The 23,034-nt window shown below is 38.9% G+C and overlaps 2 protein-coding genes and 1 pseudogene across 6 annotated transcripts in view; 2 read left to right on the top strand and 1 right to left on the bottom strand.

The window, feature by feature from the left end:
* The first annotated feature begins 334 nt into the window (after positions 1–334).
* NRBF2 (nuclear receptor binding factor 2) lies at positions 335–12,325 on the top strand. 2 transcript variants are annotated; one of them, XM_019638439.1, is made up of 4 exons: positions 335–568; positions 5,872–5,956; positions 9,298–9,338; positions 10,402–12,325. In XM_019638439.1, the coding sequence occupies exons 1-4, from the start codon at positions 539–541 to the stop codon at positions 11,110–11,112; spliced, it is 867 nt and encodes a 288-aa protein (XP_019493984.1). In that variant the 5' UTR covers positions 335–538; the 3' UTR covers positions 11,113–12,325. The 2 variants fall into 2 exon arrangements, with proteins under 2 accessions (XP_019493984.1, XP_019493985.1); XM_019638440.1 differs by lacking the exon at positions 5,872–5,956 and having other exon boundaries at positions 363–568.
* Positions 12,326–16,022: 3,697 nt separating this feature from the next.
* On the top strand, positions 16,023–18,495 carry LOC109380614 (dnaJ homolog subfamily A member 1 pseudogene; annotated as a pseudogene).
* Positions 18,496–19,377: 882 nt separating this feature from the next.
* Positions 19,378–23,034, bottom strand: part of JMJD1C (jumonji domain containing 1C) — a 291,791-nt gene continuing 288,134 nt past the window's right edge. For all 4 annotated transcript variants that reach the window (XM_019638379.1, XM_019638377.1, XM_019638378.1 and 1 more), the window contains 2 exons: positions 21,019–21,150; positions 19,378–20,294 (listed from right to left, as the gene is read on the bottom strand). In XM_019638379.1, coding sequence (XP_019493924.1) covers positions 20,205–20,294; positions 21,019–21,150 — 222 coding nt within the window. In that variant the 3' untranslated portion in view covers positions 19,378–20,204. The remainder of the gene's footprint in view (positions 20,295–21,018; positions 21,151–23,034) is intronic.

The following is a 23,034-nucleotide window of genomic DNA, read 5'->3' as shown; positions in this document are numbered from 1 at the left end:
GCTCAGATCTGATTAAAAAAAATAATAATCAGGAGCACGAGTAAAGGTAGTAACAGGAGAGCAGGAGAGGCTGTAGCAAAGCAGAGTGAACTTGAGTAAAGCTGGCCGGAAGGGAATGAGAGAAGTCCATTGCAGAAGGCAGCCACTTTAAGTTCCAACAAGGCTACACCTCCTCACGTGACGTCAGAAGAGCCTTCAAAAAGCTGAAGATAACTTCTCGCGAGAGGAAAGATCGACCGCGAGAAAGTGTACGTCAGCCCGTGACCCGCCTCCCCTGAGCTCCACCCACTCCCCGTCCTCACTCCCACCTTGAACCGCATGTGACGACATGACGCGTGCGTGTCCGTGGCGCAGGGGGCGGGCCCGGGGCGCCGGAGGAGGAAGTGGTGGGGTTATTGCTCCCTCTGCCCCCTCCGTCTGCTCCCGGGGCGCGGAGAGGGGCTGCTGTCTTCGCAGCTGCTTCGCGCTCCCCTGTTGTCCTCCATGTGCTTCGGCGCCGTCGCTCCCCTTCCTCCGGCCGCCTCTTATTCCGGGGTCTATGGAAGTAATGGAAGGACCCCTAAACCTGGTGAGTGGCCCACAGAGGGTCGCGTCCGCCCTCGGGCTATTTTGCCTCAAGAGTCTGGTCTGGTCGCCGGAGTGCCGCTGACCCTGTAGGCCAGGAGGCGGTTTTGGCGGTGGTGGTCCTAAAACCTGGGGGTCTCAGGCGGGCGTGGCCCCACAGCGGCCCCGGGCAAGCTGTCCAAGAAGTTGCCCCCATCAGGAATCCCTGGGCAGCGCTCGCGTCTATGTCCCGCCGCCTCCGGGCGCCCCTGCCGCAGGGCTCTAGGCAAGGGGGCTTCCACCAGCCGGGGCTGCCACCTCCTTTTGAGGCCGAAGGAAATGCCTCCAAGCGCCACGTAACCACCTCCCTGCAGCCTGGAGAGGCACTGAAACCGGTCCGAGCAGAAATGGTGTGTAATACTGGTTTTAACTTCTAACACAGGGTCTAATGTCTGAGCCCCCCTACTTTGGGGAGATGTAGTAACACCCCTTTCCACTCCCATGGCCCCCCTCCATTCAGGTGCATAAACTGACAGTCTCCCTTTTCCAACCAGTTGGAGACAACTGGAGAAAAAGATAGGGTCGTCCCTGTTGTTAGCTCTAAGTTTCATTACTTTAGTCATCATGAAAATACGGTAGATGCTTGCCTGCCTCAGAAAAAGTGCTGATCGCCTATTGACTATGTTTTTAGGCATTTTGGGTGTTGCGATTTGAGCAACAAGGAGAAACACACATTCTTTTTCTGACTGGCCACTGCATCTTCAGGTTTCCCAGAGAGGCTGCCTATTTTGCATTCACAGTCAGATGACTTAAGGCTGCAGACAGACAGAAGGAACTTCTAAGAGTCCAGGTTTGAAATTCACTTGCAGTGTTGGGACTGGAAAAAAGGACTTAATGGAGAATTAATTTCTCAGGCTGGAACTCTAACCCTAAGGTCGTGGAAGAGCCCTGGGTTGGATTTAAACCATTCTATAGAGAAAGCAGTAGAGCCTGATGATTTAAGAGTATAGATTCTGGAGCTGGACTGCTTCGATTTGAATTCTGGCATTGTCACTTAAAAGCTGCCTGACCTTGGGCAAATTAGTTGACCTCTCTTTTTTGGTTTGTTGTGAGAAAGTAGCAAATGGGTGTAAAGGGCTAAGAACAGTACTTGGTACATAGTACAATGTAAGAGTTAGCTATTACAGTAACCAGAGCATAAACCCTTAATTTGAAATCTCACTTGTAAAATAAAGATTTAGACTTGTTGAGCTTGAAAGGCCTAAGATTCGAGGACCTAAAAGCTGTGGTTTCCAAATAACTGGTGGTGCCAGGTTAGCTGCTCTGAGAAGCACCTCCCAGTTTTATTTAGTTGAGCCCTGCCCCCATTGGTAAGAGTTGTTTACACTTACAAAGAATTGGACTAGATTTGTGAGTTTTTAAAAACCAGGGAAATACCTTCCACTTTTCTTGTTTTTAAGGTGACATATGTAGTTTGCAGTGAAATGTAATGGATGGCTCAATATTGAAACTTAACAGGAATATTATTAGAAATAACCAGCAGTTTTTAAAGTGCTTCAAAGTTCAAGTGTCCATGCAAAATAGCCGTTGGTTTAGTTCCAGTTAGCTTCACTTGATTTGGCTGCAGGCTGCAGCATAACCCAGCCAACTGTCCCACTAGTGTGTGGTAGCTTACGAGAAGACTGAAACGGTGACAGCTGTAGATGGAGCAGCAGAATCACCAGTTTAGAAAAAATTAGATAAATGGTGGTAATAGTTGTTATCTTTTTATAGAGAATTTTGAATTGAGTCTTGTTAAGCAGGCTAGCATAATTCGATAATCCAGCCATAAAATTTGTGGGCAAGTATTAGAAATCTTGCATCTTGAATTCTTAAAAACCATTTGAGATTTGGAAAATCTGAGTTCTAGTCAGCTGTTTATTGGACGATAACAATGGAGCAGAGATTAATATTTACCTGAATCAATTTAACTGTAAGTGCCAGTGACAAGCCTCTGAATTTGTTGTCACTCAGTTTTACACTGGGGTTTTTTTTGAAGACTATCACATTCTTTTATGTGAGCAGATATCTAGCTTAGTATTCAGCTGACTCAACATGAGAAAATGTTCTCAATGCTATGATTTAATGAGTGCCTTTGAAAATCTCAGTAGTAGAAGTAGGATTCTTCTAATGACATGGTGTAGTCCAAATTCATTGTATCAGGGCTATTACAGTACATAGACTAATAATCTTGTCCTCAGAGCATCCTTGGAATGTAGGAAGAACTGCTTCCCTGTTTTACAGAGAAGTAAGCCTAGGCTGAGAGAAATTAAGCGATTAGTAGGCCCCGGACTCAGATACATATGGATCACAACTTATTTTGATATCATGACCTTTCTAGCAATGCTACATTAATAGAGTATTAATGTACTCATTTTCATTTCAATATGATCCTTATTATCTATACTGAACTGTAGATTTTTGTGTCAGCGTTTAGTGCCTTTCTCTAGTATTGAGTCTTTTATGTTACGTTTGCAGTAAAGGCCTCACAGTGCATTTTTAGGATATGGATGAGAGCAGTTTGAAATAGTCATTTTAATATGCAGTACAGATACTGTGTTGTAGTTTTCCAGTTTTTGAAGTTGGTCAGAAGAAAAAGAAGATAGATCATATTTCCACTAAGGGAGAAAAATAGCTAGTGTTTGGACTCGAGTAAGTTTTGTTTCACCAGTTTTTTCTGTCAATTTTTAGGGAAAAATTATAGCAAAAATTAGTGTATATTTAGGCATTTATTTTGATACATTTAATTTTCGCATTGTGAGTGCTGGTACCCAATGTCTAAACTTGTGAGATAATTTCTAGTTCTTTGGTTTGTTTGCTGCCTATTTGGGAAGTGATGTCAGACCTTAATTTATACATGACTGTTGTTCATGCTTTGCTTACCTACTCTGCAAACTCAAAGGACAGGGTCCATGTGACTGCCTGGCCATAATTATACACTATGTGTTTGGCTCTTAAGAGTGCTGAGAATGTTTGTTGAGTACCTGAGCTTCCCTCTAGAGTGGCTAGTTCTTCTCATCTAAGAAAAGGAATCAGCTATCATGATCCAAAGAATGGCCTTGTATGTACCTAGAATCTTTGTCACTACCCATGTTAATTATATTGGCAGTAAAATCTTTAAGGTTAAATTAAAAAAAAACTTAAAAACCTGTTTGAATTCCTTCCTTATTGTCTTGGAAATTTCCAGGAAAATTCTCCTTTGTCACAAGCTAGGGCTTGGCTTAATGGAAGCACTCTGGGGACTTAGCCAGCAATTACTAAGTGCAAAGTTGGCATCAGGCATTTATATGTATATTATTTGTTTTCTTAGTGTTTGAATCAGTGTTTGCTCATTTGTTTTGACTATATCTCACAATGAGAAATTTTTACATTATGACCAGTACACACAAACATGTGTATATTACTGCAGAGCTGCTACACTATGGATGTGCCTCCTGCATTGTGTAAATGCAGGGACCCTCATAAATTGCACCCAAAACAAAACAGAAAACTAAACTGAAACTTTTTATGTCATGCCATATGTGTACATATATATAACCACACACATACGTATGTGTGTGTGGCGCTATATTTGATGCACTCTAATATTTACTGTTGGATTTTTTGAAAAAATGCTGTTGCGATCCACTAAGTTGATTTCACAGCTCACTAGTGGGTTGTATGAGTATCCCGTAAGTTGTCTTCATAGCAGATGGTGGCAGTTATGAAAAAAAAAAAAAAAGCTAAACTGGAAACTTGAGGAAGAAAAAAAGATGCAGCAAAGCTCTGTGGGGAAAAATTGATCCTTAGACTTAACAATCAAAAACAGGTTCCTGGACTTCTCCAACATTTGAGCAGTTCTCTTAAGTATAATTGCATTACATTAGTTAGATGGTCAATTCAGTACTTATTGTAAGGAGATACTACTTGCCTGTATGAGACGCATCAGTGGGTGAAAGGATAAAGAAAATGGCATGTGTGTGTATAGAATGGAATATTATTCAACCTTAAAAAATTAAAGGTTTTATTCTTTTTTGTAGTTGAATAATATTCCATTCTACACACACACATACACTCATGCCATTTTCTTTATCCATTCATACACTGATTGACAGTTAGGTGGTTTTCATATCTTGGCTATTGTAAATAATGCTGCAACAAACATGATAGTGCATATATTTTTCAGTTAATGTTTTCATTTTATTTGGACAAATACTCAGAAGTGGAATTGCTGGGTCATAAGGTAGTTCTGTTGTTAAGTTTTTGAGAAACCACCATACTGTTTTCCATAGTGGCTGCACCAATTTACATTCCCACCAATAGGGCACCTGGGTTTCCTTTTCTCCATATCTCGCCTTTTCTTAATTTCTCAATCTCTCGCCAGCACTTGTTTGTTGATTTATTGATAGTCATTCACACATGTGTGAGGTGATAATTCATTGTGGTTTTAATTTGCACCTCCCTTATGGTTAGTGATGTTGAGCATCTATTCATGTACCTGTTGGCCATCTGTATGTCTCTTTTGGAAAAGTGTCTATTCAGATCCTCTATCCATTTTTTAATCAGATTGTTTGGTTTTTTGCTATTGAGCTGTATGAGTTCTTTATATATATATATTTTGCATATTAATCCCTTATCAGATATATGACTTGCAAATACTTTTTCCCATTCAGTAGGTTGCCTTTTCATTTTGTTGATGATCTCCTTTGCTGTGTGGAAGGGTTTTAGTTTGTGCCTTTACTTTTGGTGTCATGTCCAAAAAATCATTGCCAAGATTGCTGTCAGTGAGGTTACCATGTTTTCTTCAAGGAGTTTTATGGTTTTAGGTCTTACATTGAAGTCTTTAATCCATTTTGAGTTAATTTTTGTGTATGGTGTAAGATAGTGGTCTAGTTTCATTCTTTGTCATGTGGCTGTCTAGTTTTTCTAAAACCATTTATTGAAGAGACTGTCCTGTCCCCATAGTATATTCTTGTTTTGAAAGGAAGTGATTAAAAATTAAGAAAAGACACATTTTTGAGTAACATTTTATGATTATAACTCTTGCTTAATCTCTGAAGAATGGAAGAATGTGGGTCACTGAAGGAGTTAAATGCCTGGTGTTTATCTTGATGGTTTATTAGAACTGAGAGAAGTTACCGTTCTTTCAGATGCTCTATAATCTTCAAGGAGCTACCATTAGATTTCTGTTACAGATAATAGTTGTAATGGTTTGATGTGTGGCAACAAACAGAAAAAAAACATCTTCTTAGAAGTTTTTTTAAGTGGGTTTTTTTATGACTTGAGAACTTAAGAATGTTTGTCTTCTAGGCTCATCAACAGAGCAGACGAGCAGATCGTTTATTAGCTGCAGGGAAATACGAAGAGGCCATTTCTTGTCACAAAAAGGCTGCAGGTGAGTATTCTTTTTAAGAAATATTGAGTCCAAAATTGCAGGGCAATTTCTTTTCTCCACTCTCTCTCAACATTATTTATAATGAAAATCATAGTAAAAATGATGCGTTGTCGCCCTGCATATACAAGGTTGACACTATTGACCCACTAGAAATTACCTTGCCTTATTTTCTAAGTGTATCGGATTTCCCAGCTCCTCCTAACCCAGTCTTCTTTCTAAACCATGAAAATTGCATATGCTATATTCGTAAATGACTCCTGGACACAGCTTTTTGAGCCTGAAGATCCCTAAAGACAGAAGTGATTGCAAGAAGTCTTCCAATTCATCTTCATTATAGGAAAGGAGTCTGGATTTCAAATAGTTAGCCATTTTGGGTTCTGAAAGTAAGAACTAGTTTAATTCCAACCCATTAATTTTCACTGAGTTTCTGTTTTCTAAGATGCTGACAATACAAAACCCATCAAAACTCTTTCCTGTGGCTTTTTCTGAGCTTTCCTTCTGAGTATTTAATCTATATATTCATGCTTGTAGTATTTTGCTGATGATAGCTTTTGTTAGGTATGAAATTTAGAATTGACTTCTTATCAAACACCTAATTTATCCTAGCCACTCACACAACCTAGCATATGTTGAACTCAGAAATAGATCTTCAGGGTCTGTTTTGTACAGGTTTCTGTTGGATGAGTGACAAACCTAAAAGCTTTGGGGAAGGAGGTGTTTTACTCTTTCTGCATCCTAAATGGGTATAACCACCCTTTGGTCTTTCTCTAGAGGAAGGCACTTTCCTTTCAAAGCCATGTTCTTTCCTGGCAGAGTCTGCCCCTCCTGTGTTAACCTTACTGCTAAAATACAGACGACACAGCGGACACTGGTTTGGATAAGTCCTCTTATGTCAGTGATTTTTGCCTATAACTCAGTGGCTTTTAGAGATAATGTCAAGTCATATTTTTAAAGAATTAGTTTTGCCACTGAAGTGTACCCCTTCTGATGTAAGGCTGAGCATATAGTATGTATTCCATAAATCTTTGTGAATTTCTATGGTTTTATGGGGACTTTATACATTAAACTTGGTAGCTAGTGCTATTTAAATCTTTCATAAACCATATTTTGTTATAAATCAAATTGTTAAATTTGTAGTCACTATAAAGAAAAGACAATGTACTACACTATTTAAGAAATCCATGTGTGGATGAATGCCACAGTGAACTGACAGTTAAATAACCCAGAGTGGTCATGGCTACACATATATAACATGTCAAAATTGAGTGATTAGCATAGGTCATGCATTGAGCAGTATGATATTCTGAGTATATAAAAGGGAGAAGAGTTTCTTTCATTCCTAACCCACATCCCTGTCTTTATTTGAAGACTTAAAACTAATGTTGGGCTTTAAACGGCTCCCCTCCCCCTTTCTCTGTTTCTAAATTCTATGAGTTCTCAGGAGTAGAAAAGATAAAGGCAGCCTGTGGGATCCATTAGCTTTAATTATGGAGCTAGAACTTAAGTGTGATTAGTTAATCCCACTGAGCCAATTTGACTTGGAGTGTAGACTTGGTTAAAAAGTCTTGTGTGGTGTTCGAGAGTGGAATTGTGAATGGAATGCTGCTTTGCAAATTGATGTAGTTGGGAACGAACTCAGTGTTTTCTAAACTGATTGATGTCTTTGGGAGGTATGGATGTAGATTTATTCTGAGAGGAAGGGATTTAGTATTTGGAAAATATTTTAAAGATAATGACAAGGAAAGGTCATAATTTGAGAAGGACTGATAAGAAGCAAAACCTGAAACGTGAAAGCTTAGGGCAAAAGAAGGAACCTCTGTGTCCAACTGTCAAATGATCAGAGGAGATTCTGAGACTAAAATTTTAATCCAAGATTATTTAGCTAAGGACTCAGCCTGTGTACTTTAGTGTTCTGATACTGTTTGTTTTGTAGATGTGTTGAATAAAGAGTTTACTTGGTATATCTCTCCCCTTTTGGGGAAAGGTAGGATCTACTCTTGAGGCAGCCAGTAGCTGAATTAGATGAAATCAGCATATTCATTTGAGAGATAAAATTGAGATACCAAATCTCAGGAAGGAAGAAGTCTAAATCTGGGAAGAGGAGGTGTTCACATTTTACCACCCAGTGTGAAAAAAGGAAAGTTTTAAAAGGCCACAAAGCCCCAAGGATTCAGCATTGTTAGAAAAATCTATTGCTTTAAACCCTTGATTAGCACCTGTAACTGAATTGGTGTAATTCTCCCTTATCAGTCTTAATGCTGTCCAATTCCCTAAGTGGATTTCATTTGTTTCACAGACAACAAAAAGAGCACAAAAACTTAAATGGGAAGTTGATAATAGCCATTAATAATGCTTAGAACTCAAAATGAACATTTTAGAGGAGCAGACCTCAGAGTACAGTGCTTATATGTATTTGGTTGAAAGCAAGTATTGACCTGACCTTCCCTTGAGACTGTGATGAAATGAAAATGATTCAGAGCAGATCAGTCTTTGTCATTCAAAGGCAATCTTGTGCTGTCGGGAAGAGGATTCAGCTTAAGTTGATTTTTAAGGCTGTTGTAGAAACCGGTCCCCCAGGTTCTGCGTAGTCCCAAGACTTGAAAATAAGTAGAGGAGGAATCCATAGAAAGATCACATGTGGAAGGACTGGGAGTATAGTACACAGTGCACCATACTTCCTTGCATATTTGATAAACTTGGCCTTAAACTTTCTAGCAGTTAGCTCAAAGAGGAAAATTACGGATTTTTATAGTGACAATTTAAAGTCAAACAAATTAAGCCACCTAGGAACTGATCCTAAGATCAGAGAGAAGTTGAGTTACTGATGATTTATGGTCTTCATCAATGACACTACTGTCCTCAATAACTTGCTTACAGTAAATATGTCAAATTCTTAGGGCTTTTAACTCCCTAATTCATATCAAACTGATGGAAAGCTCAGAAACAAGTCAATGAAAGTTATATAGGATGCCAAAATGATAGTCCCAGCATTCATATGGGTAAAACATCATTGATAATCAGTTCTTGATATTTTTTGTGAGCATAATGAATAATAGGGTTTCGATAGGTTCTTATTAGATTTTATCCTCCCTAATCCTATTCTGATTAGGCCTTGTTTACTTCCTTAATTGTGACATCTACAGGGGTTTTAAAGAACAAACTCCTTCAAGAATGGGTTAGGGAATATTTATATTTGATTGCTAACCTTGTTTCTTTTCAGGAACAGGTAACTATGTAGCCTCTAAGGATCAGTTCTCTTTGTTATATGACGAGTAAAGCTCTTCCTTTGATTTGTTAATTACAAAAGGATGACATATTAATGTGCCTCTTTTTTAAACCAGCGTATCTTTCTGAAGCCATGAAGCTGACGCAGTCTGAGCAGGTAAGGCACGTTCTTAATATTTGCAACAAGGGTTGGAAGGATTTTCTTGTGAAGACTTGTGTGTAAAATAAAGCATCATGCACCTCTCAAAGCATTATAGTAAAAATATATAACATGGGCAGGAACAGTACTTTAGAAAGGAAATTAAAACTAAATGAACTGCTGTTGAGATACCTACCAGACATGGTGTGCAGAAACTTCTTCCTTTTTTCTAGTGGTTACTCAAAGATCTGATTGCCAAATGTGTTTTCGAGAGACCCCTCTCAGGCCTTTCCTGATCATGAGAGCTTGTTTGACCAGGAGCTCACAGTAAGCAAGCAGGCCTGGCCGAGGACAAACCAGTTGGCCTTCCCTTTGCATGTCAAAGATAATTTAAATACGAACTCCGTCTTTTCCTTAATTCCTAAGCAGTCCTGGTACTTTTAAATATGTTTCACCAATGGTTTTCAATTGTCCTTTGTGTTTGGGGAGGGCCTGCCTAGGTTTTTAAAATACCTTTATCCAAAGCTGATTTCCTGACTATAAAAGTGGCAGGTACATAGGAGGTGCACAACAAATGTCTAATTGAAGTAATGAGATCCTTTCTGTGAGAGGATGTGCGTGGCAGGAAAAAATGCCAGTTTCTTAAACAACCGAGAGAACCTAAAAGTTGTGTTCTATTCCCTGCACTTGCCTTTGGCTGTATAGAACTACTCGTTAGCCGCATAGTACAGATGTGAATTGAGCCTTCTGAGCCTTGTTGACAAAAAGACTTGAACTAGTTGTAGAATTAATGTCTAAAGAGGAAAGTTCTAATTTTAAGCTGAGTACAAATGGCATTGCAGAGAGTTAAGGCACATTCAAAAAGGTCTGATTCAGTGTGTTGATTTGGAGTAGGACTTCTGACTTCCTGAATGAACGGTGTTTTATTTATGCATTAAAATGTTAGCTCCCCTAGAAAGACCTAGTTACTTTGAAAAAGTGTTACTGGACTATTCAGAAAGGAGGATCTTGGAATAGTATTTTCTGAACATTACTAAAAAGACTTAAAATGTTAAATTGTGCCTTTCGTTCTGTATAACAGGCTCATTTATCACTGGAACTGCAAAGGGATAGCCACATGAAACAGCTCCTCCTCATTCAGGAGCGGTGGAAGCGGGCAAAGCGGGAAGAAAGACTGAAAGCCCAGCAGAGCACGGACAAGGACGCGGCTGCCCAGCTGCAGGCATCTCACAGGCCCTCTGCAGAGGACGCAGGAGGCCAGAGCCTCCTCCTCTCTCACAAGTGCAGCCCTTCCGCCCAGAAACACCTGCCTGAAATTCAGGGGGTCTTCGACAGGGATCCAGACACACTACTGTTTCTACTTCAGCAGAAGAGTGAGCCAGCAGAGCCATGCATTGGAAGCAAGGCCCCAAAAGATGATAAAACAATTATAGAGGAGCAGGCAACCAAAATTGCAGATTTGAAGAGGCATGTGGAATTCCTTGTGGCTGAGAATGAAAGATTAAGAAAAGAAAATAAACAACTAAAGGCTGAAAAGGCCAGACTACTAAAAGGCCCAGTAGAAAAGGAGCTGGATGTAGATGCTGATTTTGTAGAAAAGTCTGAGCTGTGGAGCTTGCCGCCACATGCAGAAACTGCCACGGCCTCTTCAACCTGGCAGAAGTTCGCAGCAAATACTGGGAAAGCCAAGGATATTCCAATACCCAACCTCCCTCCCTTGGATTTTCCATCTCCAGAACTTCCCCTTATGGAGCTCTCTGAGGATATTCTGAAAGGATTTATGAATAACTAAAATGGAAGGCCATAGAAGACGTGAGAAGAGGAAATAATACAGATAATCCAGCAAAGAAGGGTGGGGGCAAACCACACGCAAGGGGAATCCCAGAAATGCTTCGCCGAGTGGCACACTGTGGAGAAGAGGCACTGCCAGGACTTGGGAAACAGTCACTGTGAAATACGTCGGATTTCTGATTTACTGACTTGAGCTAAGGATTCCAGACTTGGCAGACACTAAACTCTCGGAGGTTCGCTTTCTCCTGATACAAACCAAATGGCTACCTGGAATAATTTTTTCAAGCATCAGTTATTTTTCTTATCTTCAGGGTTAAAATGTATAAAAAGTATGTTATATGTAATTAATCTATAATGCCATAAATGATAATGCAAAACCTAAATAATATGGAGGCCCACAGGGCTGCCTTGGATTTCAAACATGCTTTCTATCATGCATTGACTTTATGCATTTTGTTATGCACATTTCATTTGTTCAATGAGGTGTGTAAGACATACCTTTCTAGATGAAACTCTGTGTGCCACACTTTGCACTACTCATAACAGAATGATAACCTCAAGACTATCAGGAGAAATATTTAAATTTCCATTTTATGAAGAACCAAATTATTAGTTATGCTTTTTTAAAAAATTACCAGTTTACATAATTAATCAGGGTGCATTTTAAGTTCTAACTTTTTTGTTTATTGTATAATGCATCATTTGAAAAGACCAAGGAAATATCCTTTTGTTTTTAATGATGCATGAGTGGAAGTAATGCTAGTTGGCAGTATTTGATTGTAAGAAATCAATAAAGTAATTGTGTTTTATACCTTTGTTGAATTTGGTTGGTAGTTAAAAAGGAAGTTTTGTATGGTTTCTTTGTTGTAAATTTTGAATATGAATTTGAAGAGATTGTGTCAAATGATTGGTATGTTAAAGATTTTTTCTTGTGTTGTGTCAGTTTCCCCACAACTAGGGTGAAAGAGAACAGGGAAGTTCCTGAGGTCTAAAAGTGCTCCCAACATTTTCCTTGCCCTAGTCCACATGGAAAATGCTCAGGGTGGAGGCTGCCGTCCCCGGGCTGGGGTACTTGCCATGGTCAGAGCACGAAGCACCGCGTAGACGTGCTCCTGTCTGCAGTCTCCTGGTGTTGGGAGAGGAGGATGTAAGGGAGACCCACATGGGCACAAGCCACTGGCTGTGTTGAAAGCACAGACTTAGTTTATTGTGTGGAATTGTGGGAGGGACAGAACCAGAGAGGAGCACCATACTGCCTTCCCAGGGGAATCAGGGACAGTGGGGTCGGGGGGTAGGGTTGGACTCACATGTTTAGTGATAAAATGAGCAGAAATAGGATGAGATGAAGTGACCACGCCGAGGTTACTTTTTTTCTTCTGTCATCTTGCTACAGATGAAATAAAAGGTGAATTCGCTTCTTAAAATATCTTAAAAGAGTTCTGTTAAAAGTTATGTTAATGTGTCCATCTCAATGTTGTAGAATATTTTGCTTGTCTAACTTTCCTTATCAAACTTCAGATTTAAAAGTTGTGCCAAAAATAAACTATTATTAGCCTAGCCATTTCTGTTTAAAAAATGAGTAAGTTTTGACACGAACATTTTCAAAATCACGTTCGTTTCCTGCCGTTACCTTCCCTCCTCCCCAGCCCTGCCCTCCCATTACTGTTAGCAGTTTTGACATGAATTTTTGCAGGACCGTGTTCTATGCATTTCCACTAAAAAAATGCATGTTAAATGAACTATCTTTTTCATTGTCTTTGAAGCTGTTATTCACACTATTTAGCACTCTTGTTTAATCTGGTTTTTAAGTTTTGTGTTTGAGCCTGTTAATAGAATGTATGTGCCTTTTGACCTAGATGACATGGTACCTTTGCAACATCCAAGCACAATGTTATCCATAGCATCCTTAAAACAACACTTGGTTTAGACAGCTGTAGGACTTAGCCTCGGGCACGGGGGCCCCCATCTCCTCGTTGGGGTTTTCAGGTGTGCTTTCTGTTTAAGGCAGTGAATGGGATTTAAGAACAGCTTGCTTCCACTAAGTAACAATGCATTGTGCATGTGCAGGAAGTTTAGCAGGTCTTGTCCTTCCTTACTCAGTGGTGGCCTCTTGTTATTGAACCCAGATACCTAGTTGGGTGTTAAAAAAGGCCAGAAAGCGTAGTTCTGAGTTCTTTTCAGCTTTTCACAGAGTGACTATAAAACAAACATTTCTTTCAGAAAGCAAGTAGTATGTAGTAACAATCTTAGCTAGACTGCCCTGGTAACCACAAGAAACCCATACTTCTTGCCATGCTTAAGAGAAAAGGGACTAGGAAGAGGAAATTTTGAAGAGTTTGTTCAAAGCCATTGTCCGTCCTAGTGTTTTATCAAGGTTATTGATCTTTTGTCTTCAGGTAAGTTAACTCTAAATGTTAAATACATTGTTTTTCTGCTTTTAACATTTTCTAGGTACTTTTTTGTTTTAATATATTTTGTATGTCATAACTTTTAGGGCCTTTAAGACCTATTATTTTACAAGGAAACAAATTGAGGCCCAGACGGTTGTAAGTTATGTGAAGTTTTACACCTGACTGGAAGCAGAGCCAAGAGTAAGGAGATCTGACTAGTAATCCTGTGCTGTTTTTTCTGGGCCACATGGGCTGAATTGCCTAGTTTTCCTACTGTGGCAAAGGGACCTGGTCATTCAAATTTCTTTTCAGATACACATTATACCACTGCACGTCAGCTACTCTGCTTCTCAAAAAGTTGGAAATCACCTGGTGAAAGGTGAGTTCACCCTTACACAATTGTAAGAAGTCGAATGTCCATTTTCTATCCCTTCTCATTTGTAGGAAGTTGTGGTTAAAGTTTTATTTTATAAGATGGAAGATGAATACTAGTGTGAGGCCGTCTGCCATAGTGTGTTTATAACACGACATGAACTGGAGTAATAGCTATTGAATCATTCCAGACCAGTATGCTATATATGTCAAGATCAAAAGTGATCTTTATCATATTTGTCATAATCCCAGTGTGGCCTAATTGGGAGACCTCTGCGGAAGCAAGTGGCATGGCTGTTTAAAAAAAAAGTTTCTTCTGATTTGTTTATATTTTGTCTCAGTTGGAATCATCCTTTTCAAGAGTCATGGCTGACAAACAGTGCCATCTTGTGGACGGTGAGGAACTTGGGTCAAAGGCAGTGATGCGCTGCCCGCCAGAGTTAAAAAAAATACGTAGTTGGTCACTAATATTTAAATACTATAGTATTTAGGAAATATTCTCATTCAAGAGTTATAACTGCGTGGGCAAAAAGAAAAGCTTCAATTTATATCAGCATAATCCGAACGCAGGCACCAGATTATTTAACAAACCATCTCTGCCACGAAAACTAACGTAGCTAGTGTAGCGCTCAGGGAAGGAGTAACGGATCAGAGGTGGGGAAATGGCTTGCTAGGGAGAGAACAGCATGAACAAAGTCATGGAGTCAGACATGGGGAGGAGGAACTGTGCGCCTGGTCAGAATCAGATCACGGCAGGACCCAGGAAATCCGAGGGAGGCTCCTGTGCATTGTCCCGCCATTTCCTAAAAGTGAGGGGACCAGGGGTCAGGTCATGGCCCTGAGGAATGGAAAATATTAGAATATGCTCTCAAGGTTAGAACTGCTCTGTAGCCAAAAGGGTCCTAGTGAAGCTGGCACAAGTTTTGGTGGTTCTTCACTTCTCTATTGTAGACATTAAATTGGAAAAAGAGGGCAGGCTATTCTATGAAAGGACAGAAGGTGAAAGAAACACGGATACCAATGAGAGTATCTTTTAAGGTTACCAGAGTCCAGATTTACAGGGAGACAAAGGAGGTTAGATACGGAGTCGGATAGGAGTGAGGGACTCAAGCCTCAAAGGGGTTCCTCAAGGGATAGTTTCTAGAAAAAGTAAAGTGAGGCTGTGGTCTGAGAAAGGGGTTCTTGATTTGACAACTTTTATGCTCCAATGTCAATTCCCCAAAGTCTTGGCTATTGAGTGCTATGAAGTCCCAGGGCCTCCACTGCCACTAATAGATCTTCTGTTGCCTTTAGATCAAGTATTTACTTCCCCTTCTTAGTAGGAAATGGCTGTTCAGAAAGCGGCTGCCACAAAATCCTTTCGTTTCAGGGTTAAAACTAAAATTTCTATAAAGGCAACAAAAAGTGGGTTAATAGGGTGATAACCAGTTTTCATCCTTAGGTAGTTTTCATTTGTTTAAATACCAACACCGGGTATTGTGGTAAATTCTAGAAGGACCTTATGTTTTAGTCCTTAAAGTTGGTTCAATATAGTATTAAGGTATTGAGTTTTTGAAGTGCAGGCTCATTAGAAGACTGACAACAAAATGAATAGGCTCACAAACACAAGGATTTGGACTTGGGCTGAATTTTACAGCTCAGTTGAAAAACAGCATTGCCTTTCCATGGTTATGTGGTAGTAAATCTATTTGTGGGATTATAAAGCTATTAGAAGTACTTCGTTTAAATGTTAGGATAACATAATACTAGTTTAAATAAAAACATACCAGTTTCTATATAATACATGATCACTGCTCCAGAAAGTGGAAAAATACAGAGATTTGTGGGAAACCAGTAACAGTGGCCATTCTGGGTGGGGAAAGTGTAGGTTCCTCTTTTACCCCCAATTCTTTTTAGTTGGTATTTATATATCTTGATAAACCAGGAAAAAATAGATAAAGCAATAAAACTCCCAAGGTTTTTAAGAATCAGAAACCGTTTGAACTTGACTCAATTAGTGGTCACCCATCTATCTACCTTTTAAATAAACCTTTCTCCCCAAAGTTCAGTTGACATTAGTGTCTTCTAGCTCACTGAGCCCACAGAACATGTGTTAAACATAGCCATATGAGAAGGAATAAACATCTGACTTGAAAAATTCAATCTGCTAATGGTTGGAAAGGTGTGAATGGAATGGAATGTGGACTTCTAACTCAGATAGCATACATGAAAGCAGACTATGGTGCATTAATGTCCCATGTAGTTCCTCAGAAGTTCCACTAACCAGACAGCAATTCCCCATGACTACAAAATTTTTGGAGTTTGTACATTTTAGAATGCAAGCCATTTGTCATTCGGCTCAATCTAAATGGGCTTAATTGCTACTTTCTTTTCCCCTCTGGGAGGGAATGTGAGATGATGGACCAAGTCATGTGATAACCAATTCAACAAATGTTACCAAATTTTTAATGTCCTAACATTTTTCTGAAATCCTATGGCTTCATTGGCTTTAAAAAGCTTCGAAGACTCTTATTGTATAGTTCAGCTCAAACAGTTGTTTTGAAAATGCAAATCTGTCCCAACATAATGAATATATAGGGAACAATGAGAGCATAATGTGAATTTTGTTTTTAAGGGGCAATTTTGCCTGCAAGAAAAACTTGAATCCAGAAAACTGCATAAAACTTCATGGTTGTGTTGAGCCACATCTATCCACATCTGGTGTTACGACTTTCCCTCTAATTTCAGATAATTCTTTCACCACTTCACATCGCAGTCACAAGCTGCAACTCTTCTGATGCCCACTTCCAAAGCAAACTTCCCAACTTTCTTCTTCAAAGTCAAGTGCCATATTTATTTATAGTGTTTAATCTATTTCTTAAACATTGTAAAAACACTGTCTGATGCAAAGAGAACTATATGGCAGAGAACAGGCAACTGAAAGGTGGAGCAGGTGGCAGTTTTAGCTACCCCCACGGACATCTTTGATGTTTTCTGGAGAGCAAGGAGAGGTAACAAATGTGCATCAGCTCTCAGTAACCTTAGATTTATATAATAAGCAATAGAAAGCTAGCTCTGCAAAAGATGATTTGTGACAAATGTGAAGGGTGAGGTGGTAACAAAAGAGCAGTAGCGTACTGTCCCCCACTTGCCAAGGTACTGGGACGCAAATAACAATTTGTCATATAGGACCTGGAATAGTTCAGCAAACTCAATCTTGTGTGCAGAGTGCCAAGGACCATGGGGAATGGATCAGTCCTAAAGACAGATGTAAAATCTGCCGTGGAACGATGATAATTTGACCGATTCTAGAAGTTAATATTGACTGGCATGAAAGATGGCTAGAAGATGACATTAGATGGCGAAGGAGACTAAGAACCTGGACTGGAACCAGGAAATACCAGTTTTAGATCAGGACCATACTGTTTTTACTCAATGAGGTGACCTTTTCATGTCTATGGACATATAGCTAGTTGAAGCACTGCATGGCCTCCAATAGCCAATATCTATACTCTTCACAACCAAACCATAGCTATCACCTCTCATCCAGGTCAGACTGTCAAGCATGGAAGTTATCAACTGTGTGCTAAATGAAGGCATGTCAATTTATTGTGGGCCATATGAAAAGGGTCACCTAACCACTGAATTTAAGGCAGAGTTAAGGTAGTTTCCTGAGAACAGCTCTTTCTCCTGATAAAACCCGTTTCCAGAAAAACTACCCGAGGAAGAAAGGACTGATGAAATGGGCTAGGTAGAACTGGTGGACTTTGGTCCATACCAGGAAAGGCAGTGCCATTACAACGAAGAATATGGTGATGACCATCATCCTGGGGGGGGGGGGTCAGACTTAATGAGCCAGTGAGTAACTCACTGCTGGCATTTTATATGCAATAGAGAGTGAGTGAAGGATATAATCATAATGTGCCCACTACTTGCTACTGTTCTTGTTTTAATATTCTACTACAGGAGTGTTTTAAAAGTAAAAGGAAAAATCAACTCAAATATAAATGCTCTGACTCTGCCCTGTATGTATGACTTCAGTAGGCAAAGGAAATGTAATACCTGTAAAAACTACGTAAAAATGTTCTCCCCCTAGCCTTTATTAGGGCACATTTTATAATTTGAGTTCAGCTGTGTACATGGAATAGCTTAGACTGAAATGCTAAGTATATGTATTGACTTCTGTGTATGAACCTTAACTATTAAGCTTTGAAATTAAAATTCTGCATTTAACTGGCAATAGACAAAACTTAATTTGTAGACAAGTGTCTGTCTGTATAGTTGTATTAAGTGGGATTCACTGTGATGCCTCTGCATTTATTCTATTGGCTCAGTTCTTAGTTGAAAATGGCATGCTCTATACATTAGCCTGTGGTATCAGTGATAAAAAATGATACCTTTCTAAAGAAGGGGTTTACCATAAATTGCTGCTTGAGAGCTTGTAGCACTTGTAGAATTCCATTCCCTTCTGTTCCATTAAAAAATATACACACACAGTCCTGGTTACATTTTCCCCTTCCTTTTGGACCATATGATGAGTCTTAGAATAGTGACTTCTGAAGAAGGGTAACTCAGAAGTTACAGTGATGAGACCTTTATAGTAGTAATATGCACATACGATAGGAAAGCGTTTTTTAGTTATGTTACAGGCTTACTTGAAACCATTTAACTTATGCTCCAAAGCAACTGTAACATAAAGTTGGTAGTATAGCAAATTATGATTAATAGCTTTAATTGTATGTTTTAAAAGTCATATATTCACAAGCTTAAATGTGGATATCAGAATTCAAGCAATTCTTGAAATGTATGAATGTTTCCTTAATATACTGATTACAAAGCAAAAAAAAAAAAAGTCAAAAGCTTAAAAAAGAAGGTTCACATAATCATTTGAACTATTCCTTGCGCTCAACTTCTTCTAGCCAAGTAACTGTCACCTATCCCATTAACCCTTGCGCCAGGTGGGGCAGTAATGTGGAATGCAAGTGCTCACATTCCTGGCGGAACCCTGCCTGGAGTGAAGGGTGGATAATAGTCTACACAGAACTATCAATAAAAGATGATGGACATAAGCAACAGGATATAAAAACTAAACAACCTGTGAGGTGAGAACTTGGGCTACCACTTTTTTCTTTTAAACTGTGCTTTCCAGATGAGAAGAAAAAGACTGTTCCCTCAATATCCTGCAGGTGCCAGTGGAGGGCTACATAATTCCACTAAAATTCAAATGGTTATGTAAGACTATGTGACCTTCAAGTAATTAACATCATAGGTTTTAAAATTCATATACAGGTTCCTTTTCCAATTAAATGCATTCATAAACAAAAAATACTTGAGTCACCTGTATTTCTTTCTTTAGCTGGGCCATAGCACAAGTAAGCTGAGGCGCTTATTTGACCCATAAAATCTGAAGGAAGCTGAAAAAAGTTTACAAAAGTAAAAGACAAGGGGAAATGTTCCAGAAAAGAACATAATATCAGAAGAAAATGCTGGCAGTCACCTTGATGATGAATGAAGAAGCAAGCCAATTTTTGATAAAGTCCTTTTAATGGAAAATGTAAAACCCCTTTCAACTTCAATATACAAAGCCATATGTAACACTTGCACTTAACAAATAAAAGCAAGCCAATGTTTTAAAAAAATACATCATTAAATGTATATATGTATATATTTACATAGCATATTAAGTTTAATATTTAGCTTTAAAAGTTCACATAAATTTTACCAAAATGAGACAATTTTAAATAAATTACACCTTTGAAAATGTTTAATTGTACAGTCAATAGCTTCAACAAAATATTGAAGTGTCTGTATTTAGTATCTACTTTATATACTTTATATTGTACACATTTTACAATTATTTGGCAGTAATTTTCTGATTATGACATGAATGCTGTGCGATTCAGCAATTTCCCATATGCAGGCAATAGCTGGTGTTGTGTCCTATTCTCACAGTAACTGTCTCAATGTAGTGAAAAATATCAGTTATTTTAGTAAACTGTACAAGGTCACATTTACACTTGATCAACAATATAGCATAGAATTTTGCATTTTTCTCCAAAAATAAATACATCATTTTAAATCTGGCATTTTCACAAACGTCATATACACTATAATACAAAAACAGCAATGAAGCGCTGCTTTTTGAATGTAGCTTGTTTTAACAACTAACAATGAATCATAGGAGCTGTGACTTAGGCTATACTGATGCGGTGTCAGTAACAAGTAATTACTACAAAGAGAATTTCTTGGCACTGATGGTTTTATGAAGCTTAAGTCAGTGTACAAGCATTATCATTGTTCAAGAGTAAGTAATACCAGTACAATGGTCTAAAAACAGTAAACTGGAACACACCTAATTTTCTTCCATATCCTCTGTTTCATCTTCATGTATCTTCAAAGCTCTCACCATTTCCTTGACTGCATGATACAAGATGTTTTTAACCTGAAAGAGATGTTGGTATTTCTAATCACTTTAGCTGAAGATAACTTAAGAAATGAAAACTGCTATATTAAAGTTTATTTAAATGGAGGAAAGCCAAATTTAATAATAATAAATGTCAAAATTTTAAAATGTTGTTAAATCAAAAGTTAAAATAGGGCCGGCCGAGTGGCGCGATGGTTAAGAACTGGCTTGGGACGCCAGAGGGCCCCGGTTCGGATCCCACATATGAGGGCCAGTGACACTGCCCTCCACAGCTAAGATGCTGAACAACAGCTCAACCTGGAGCTGGGCTGCTGTTGAGTTGCCGGCTATGGCATAGGCTGCAGCCCCTGTGGCAGTGGGTTGCCATAAGCTACCATGTGTAGCTGGCAGCCAGCCTGAGTGGCCAGTAGCCACCGTGAGCGGCTGTCCAGAGGCCGGCAACTGATCTGCCTCGCCCGGAAAGAGTGCCATGATGGTGCCAGCTTGGGCCAGTGAAGTAACATCCTCCACAACTAGACTGAAGAACAAAACAACAGCAACTTGTCTGTTCCCCTTCCCCCAATTTCCCAATAAAATCTTTAAAAAAAAAAAGTTAAAATAAGGGCCACGATAAGTCACACAAGTAAATATGTATTGGTTTTAATCTTCGGTTGTTATCCTAATGTGACTGTCTAAACTGTTACACATTTCTGGATAGAAAAAGCCTGCAGAACAGAAGCTAGTTAGAAAAATCATCTCTTACCTGTAGTTTATCATCATAATTGATTTCTTCCTTCATAAGTCTCAGTTCCTGTGTTAAATGAAATGACTGTACCAGATGCTCTGGAGATACAAAGTCTTCCGTTACCTGAATGCAGCTGTGAAAATTCTGTACCTGTCCCCAGAACAAAGACAGTACAATGTAAATTTAGGAGGTGGGGATAAACAAAAGCAAGCTTGTCTGTTAACAGTAAACACAAGGGACAATTCACTAGAGATCTTACTTTCTCCAAAATCTCAAATGCATTTCAAAGCAGATGACTGAACTTTATGAGTTATATCACTAAAAAGCTCCATGTAATGTGACTCAGTAAATGAAATATTTTTAAATGATGAAAAGAAAAGAACTTTTCCAAGAATCCTGATAATCAGATCCTAAGTTATCAATTTTGTAAAGGTGAATTTTTTTGGTGTTACTTAAAAAAAAAAAAAACCGGCAGCTGGAAAGTATCTGTTTCATATCAGTCCATCGGGATGTCTGTCATTGCTCCTTTGACTTTCAGTATTTTGGTCATTTCACTGTTAACTTTTACACCAGAAAGTAAAGAAAAGAACATGAAACTTCAGTTTGATTATCTGTAAGGAACTGGGATGAAAACTATAGTCCCAGACAGATCTACTGACTGCAAGAGTTTTAGAATTATCCTAAGATTTTATTTGTGCCTTTCTTTCAAATTAACCAAATAAAGATATCCTTCAATCTCCTGTGGAAGCAGTACAGTTGTTTTTCAACAGTTGCCTCTCTCCTGACTAAATGGTTTACACAAGAAGCCAGTCACTATCTTATGTTATTTGTGCAGCATGTCTAAAACGACTCCACACTTCAATATTTCTTAGAACTGCTTTCTATTAATGCTAAGTATAATGACAGAGAAAGGACCAAGCTGATCCAACCTGGATTTTGTGATGTTTCTAGGTTGTCTTCTAGGGATATTAAAAGATATCAGATAATTCCTGGGAAAGGAGAAATAAATGAAACTAAGCATTTAAATTTATTGTGATTTTTAAAAGTATTAAAAGGAAACTTAATTGGGAGTGAGAAACGGTATTGAGATAATAAGTGGGGAAGAGAGGGTGTTAAAATCTAATATATGAGAGTAATGGATTCCAAAGGGGATGGAATTCCTCCTCTGGGCATCATGACTACATGAACAGCTGCTGAAAGTCTGCAGTTTGTAACTCTAGCACTGTGCCTCTAATGATAACTCGACAGCACATACATATTTGTAATACATATATATAAATGAAACATTCTCTTTCTTTTTAATCTTTAGGTTGTTGGCTCCTCTGGAGGATGAACAAGTGGATGCTTCGCATTTTCAGCATTGCTGTAGTTTCCACTGGATCTTCATTATGTGTCTGTGCAACACAGAGCAGCAAACTATGGAGAAGAGGTTTAATGCCTATTCCAAGATAAATCAGCCAATAAATGGCAAGTCAACAGGAACCCGGCTCCTGTGATATCTTGTTTAACAGATGCTTTAGGGTCCTACATTAACTCTGGCATACCAGCAGTCTCCAAACGCCCTGATCTCTGTGTCTTTCGCTTACCTGAACATGCTGTGGGTATTAAGTCCTTTAAAAGTTCCAGGATGTACCTTTTAGCACATCTAGCACTACTGTTTTTATAATTTCTATTCATTGGTATTGTAATTTTGTTTACGTATTCTTTTCCCTGGTTTCCTTTAGCTCTGTGAGCATATTAGGACAGTTGACTTACAGTCTGTCTAGTAAGTCCAATATCTGAGCTGCCTCAGGGACAGTTTGTCGATTTATTTTTTTCCCTACGAACTGGCCATACTTTCTTGTTTCTGTGTATGTTTGTAACTTTTTGTTGAAAATTGAACATCTGAACATTATAATGTGGTAACTGGAAATCTGATTCTCCCCCTGCCTCAGAGTTTGCTGCTGTTGATTGTTGAGGGCTGCAGCCATCCATTTATTTTGTGACTTTTCCAAACTATTTTCTCAAAGACTGTATTCCCTGTCAGGTGTGGTC

Source organism: Hipposideros armiger, unplaced genomic scaffold (assembly GCF_001890085.2).
Source record: "Hipposideros armiger isolate ML-2016 unplaced genomic scaffold, ASM189008v1 scaffold_39, whole genome shotgun sequence".
In the NCBI taxonomy this organism is placed as follows: domain Eukaryota; kingdom Metazoa; phylum Chordata; class Mammalia; order Chiroptera; family Hipposideridae; genus Hipposideros; species Hipposideros armiger.
This window is presented reverse-complemented; position numbering and strand designations above follow the sequence as displayed.

Coding starts and splice junctions, on each gene's coding strand:
- NRBF2 (XM_019638439.1), top strand. CDS start 539: ATGGAAGTAATGGAAGGACCCCTAAACCTG. Junction 569..5,871: donor TGGAAGGACCCCTAAACCTG/GTGAGTGGCCCA, acceptor TTTGTCTTCTAG/GCTCATCAACAGAGCAGACG. Junction 9,339..10,401: donor AGCTGACGCAGTCTGAGCAG/GTAAGGCACGTT, acceptor TCTGTATAACAG/GCTCATTTATCACTGGAACT.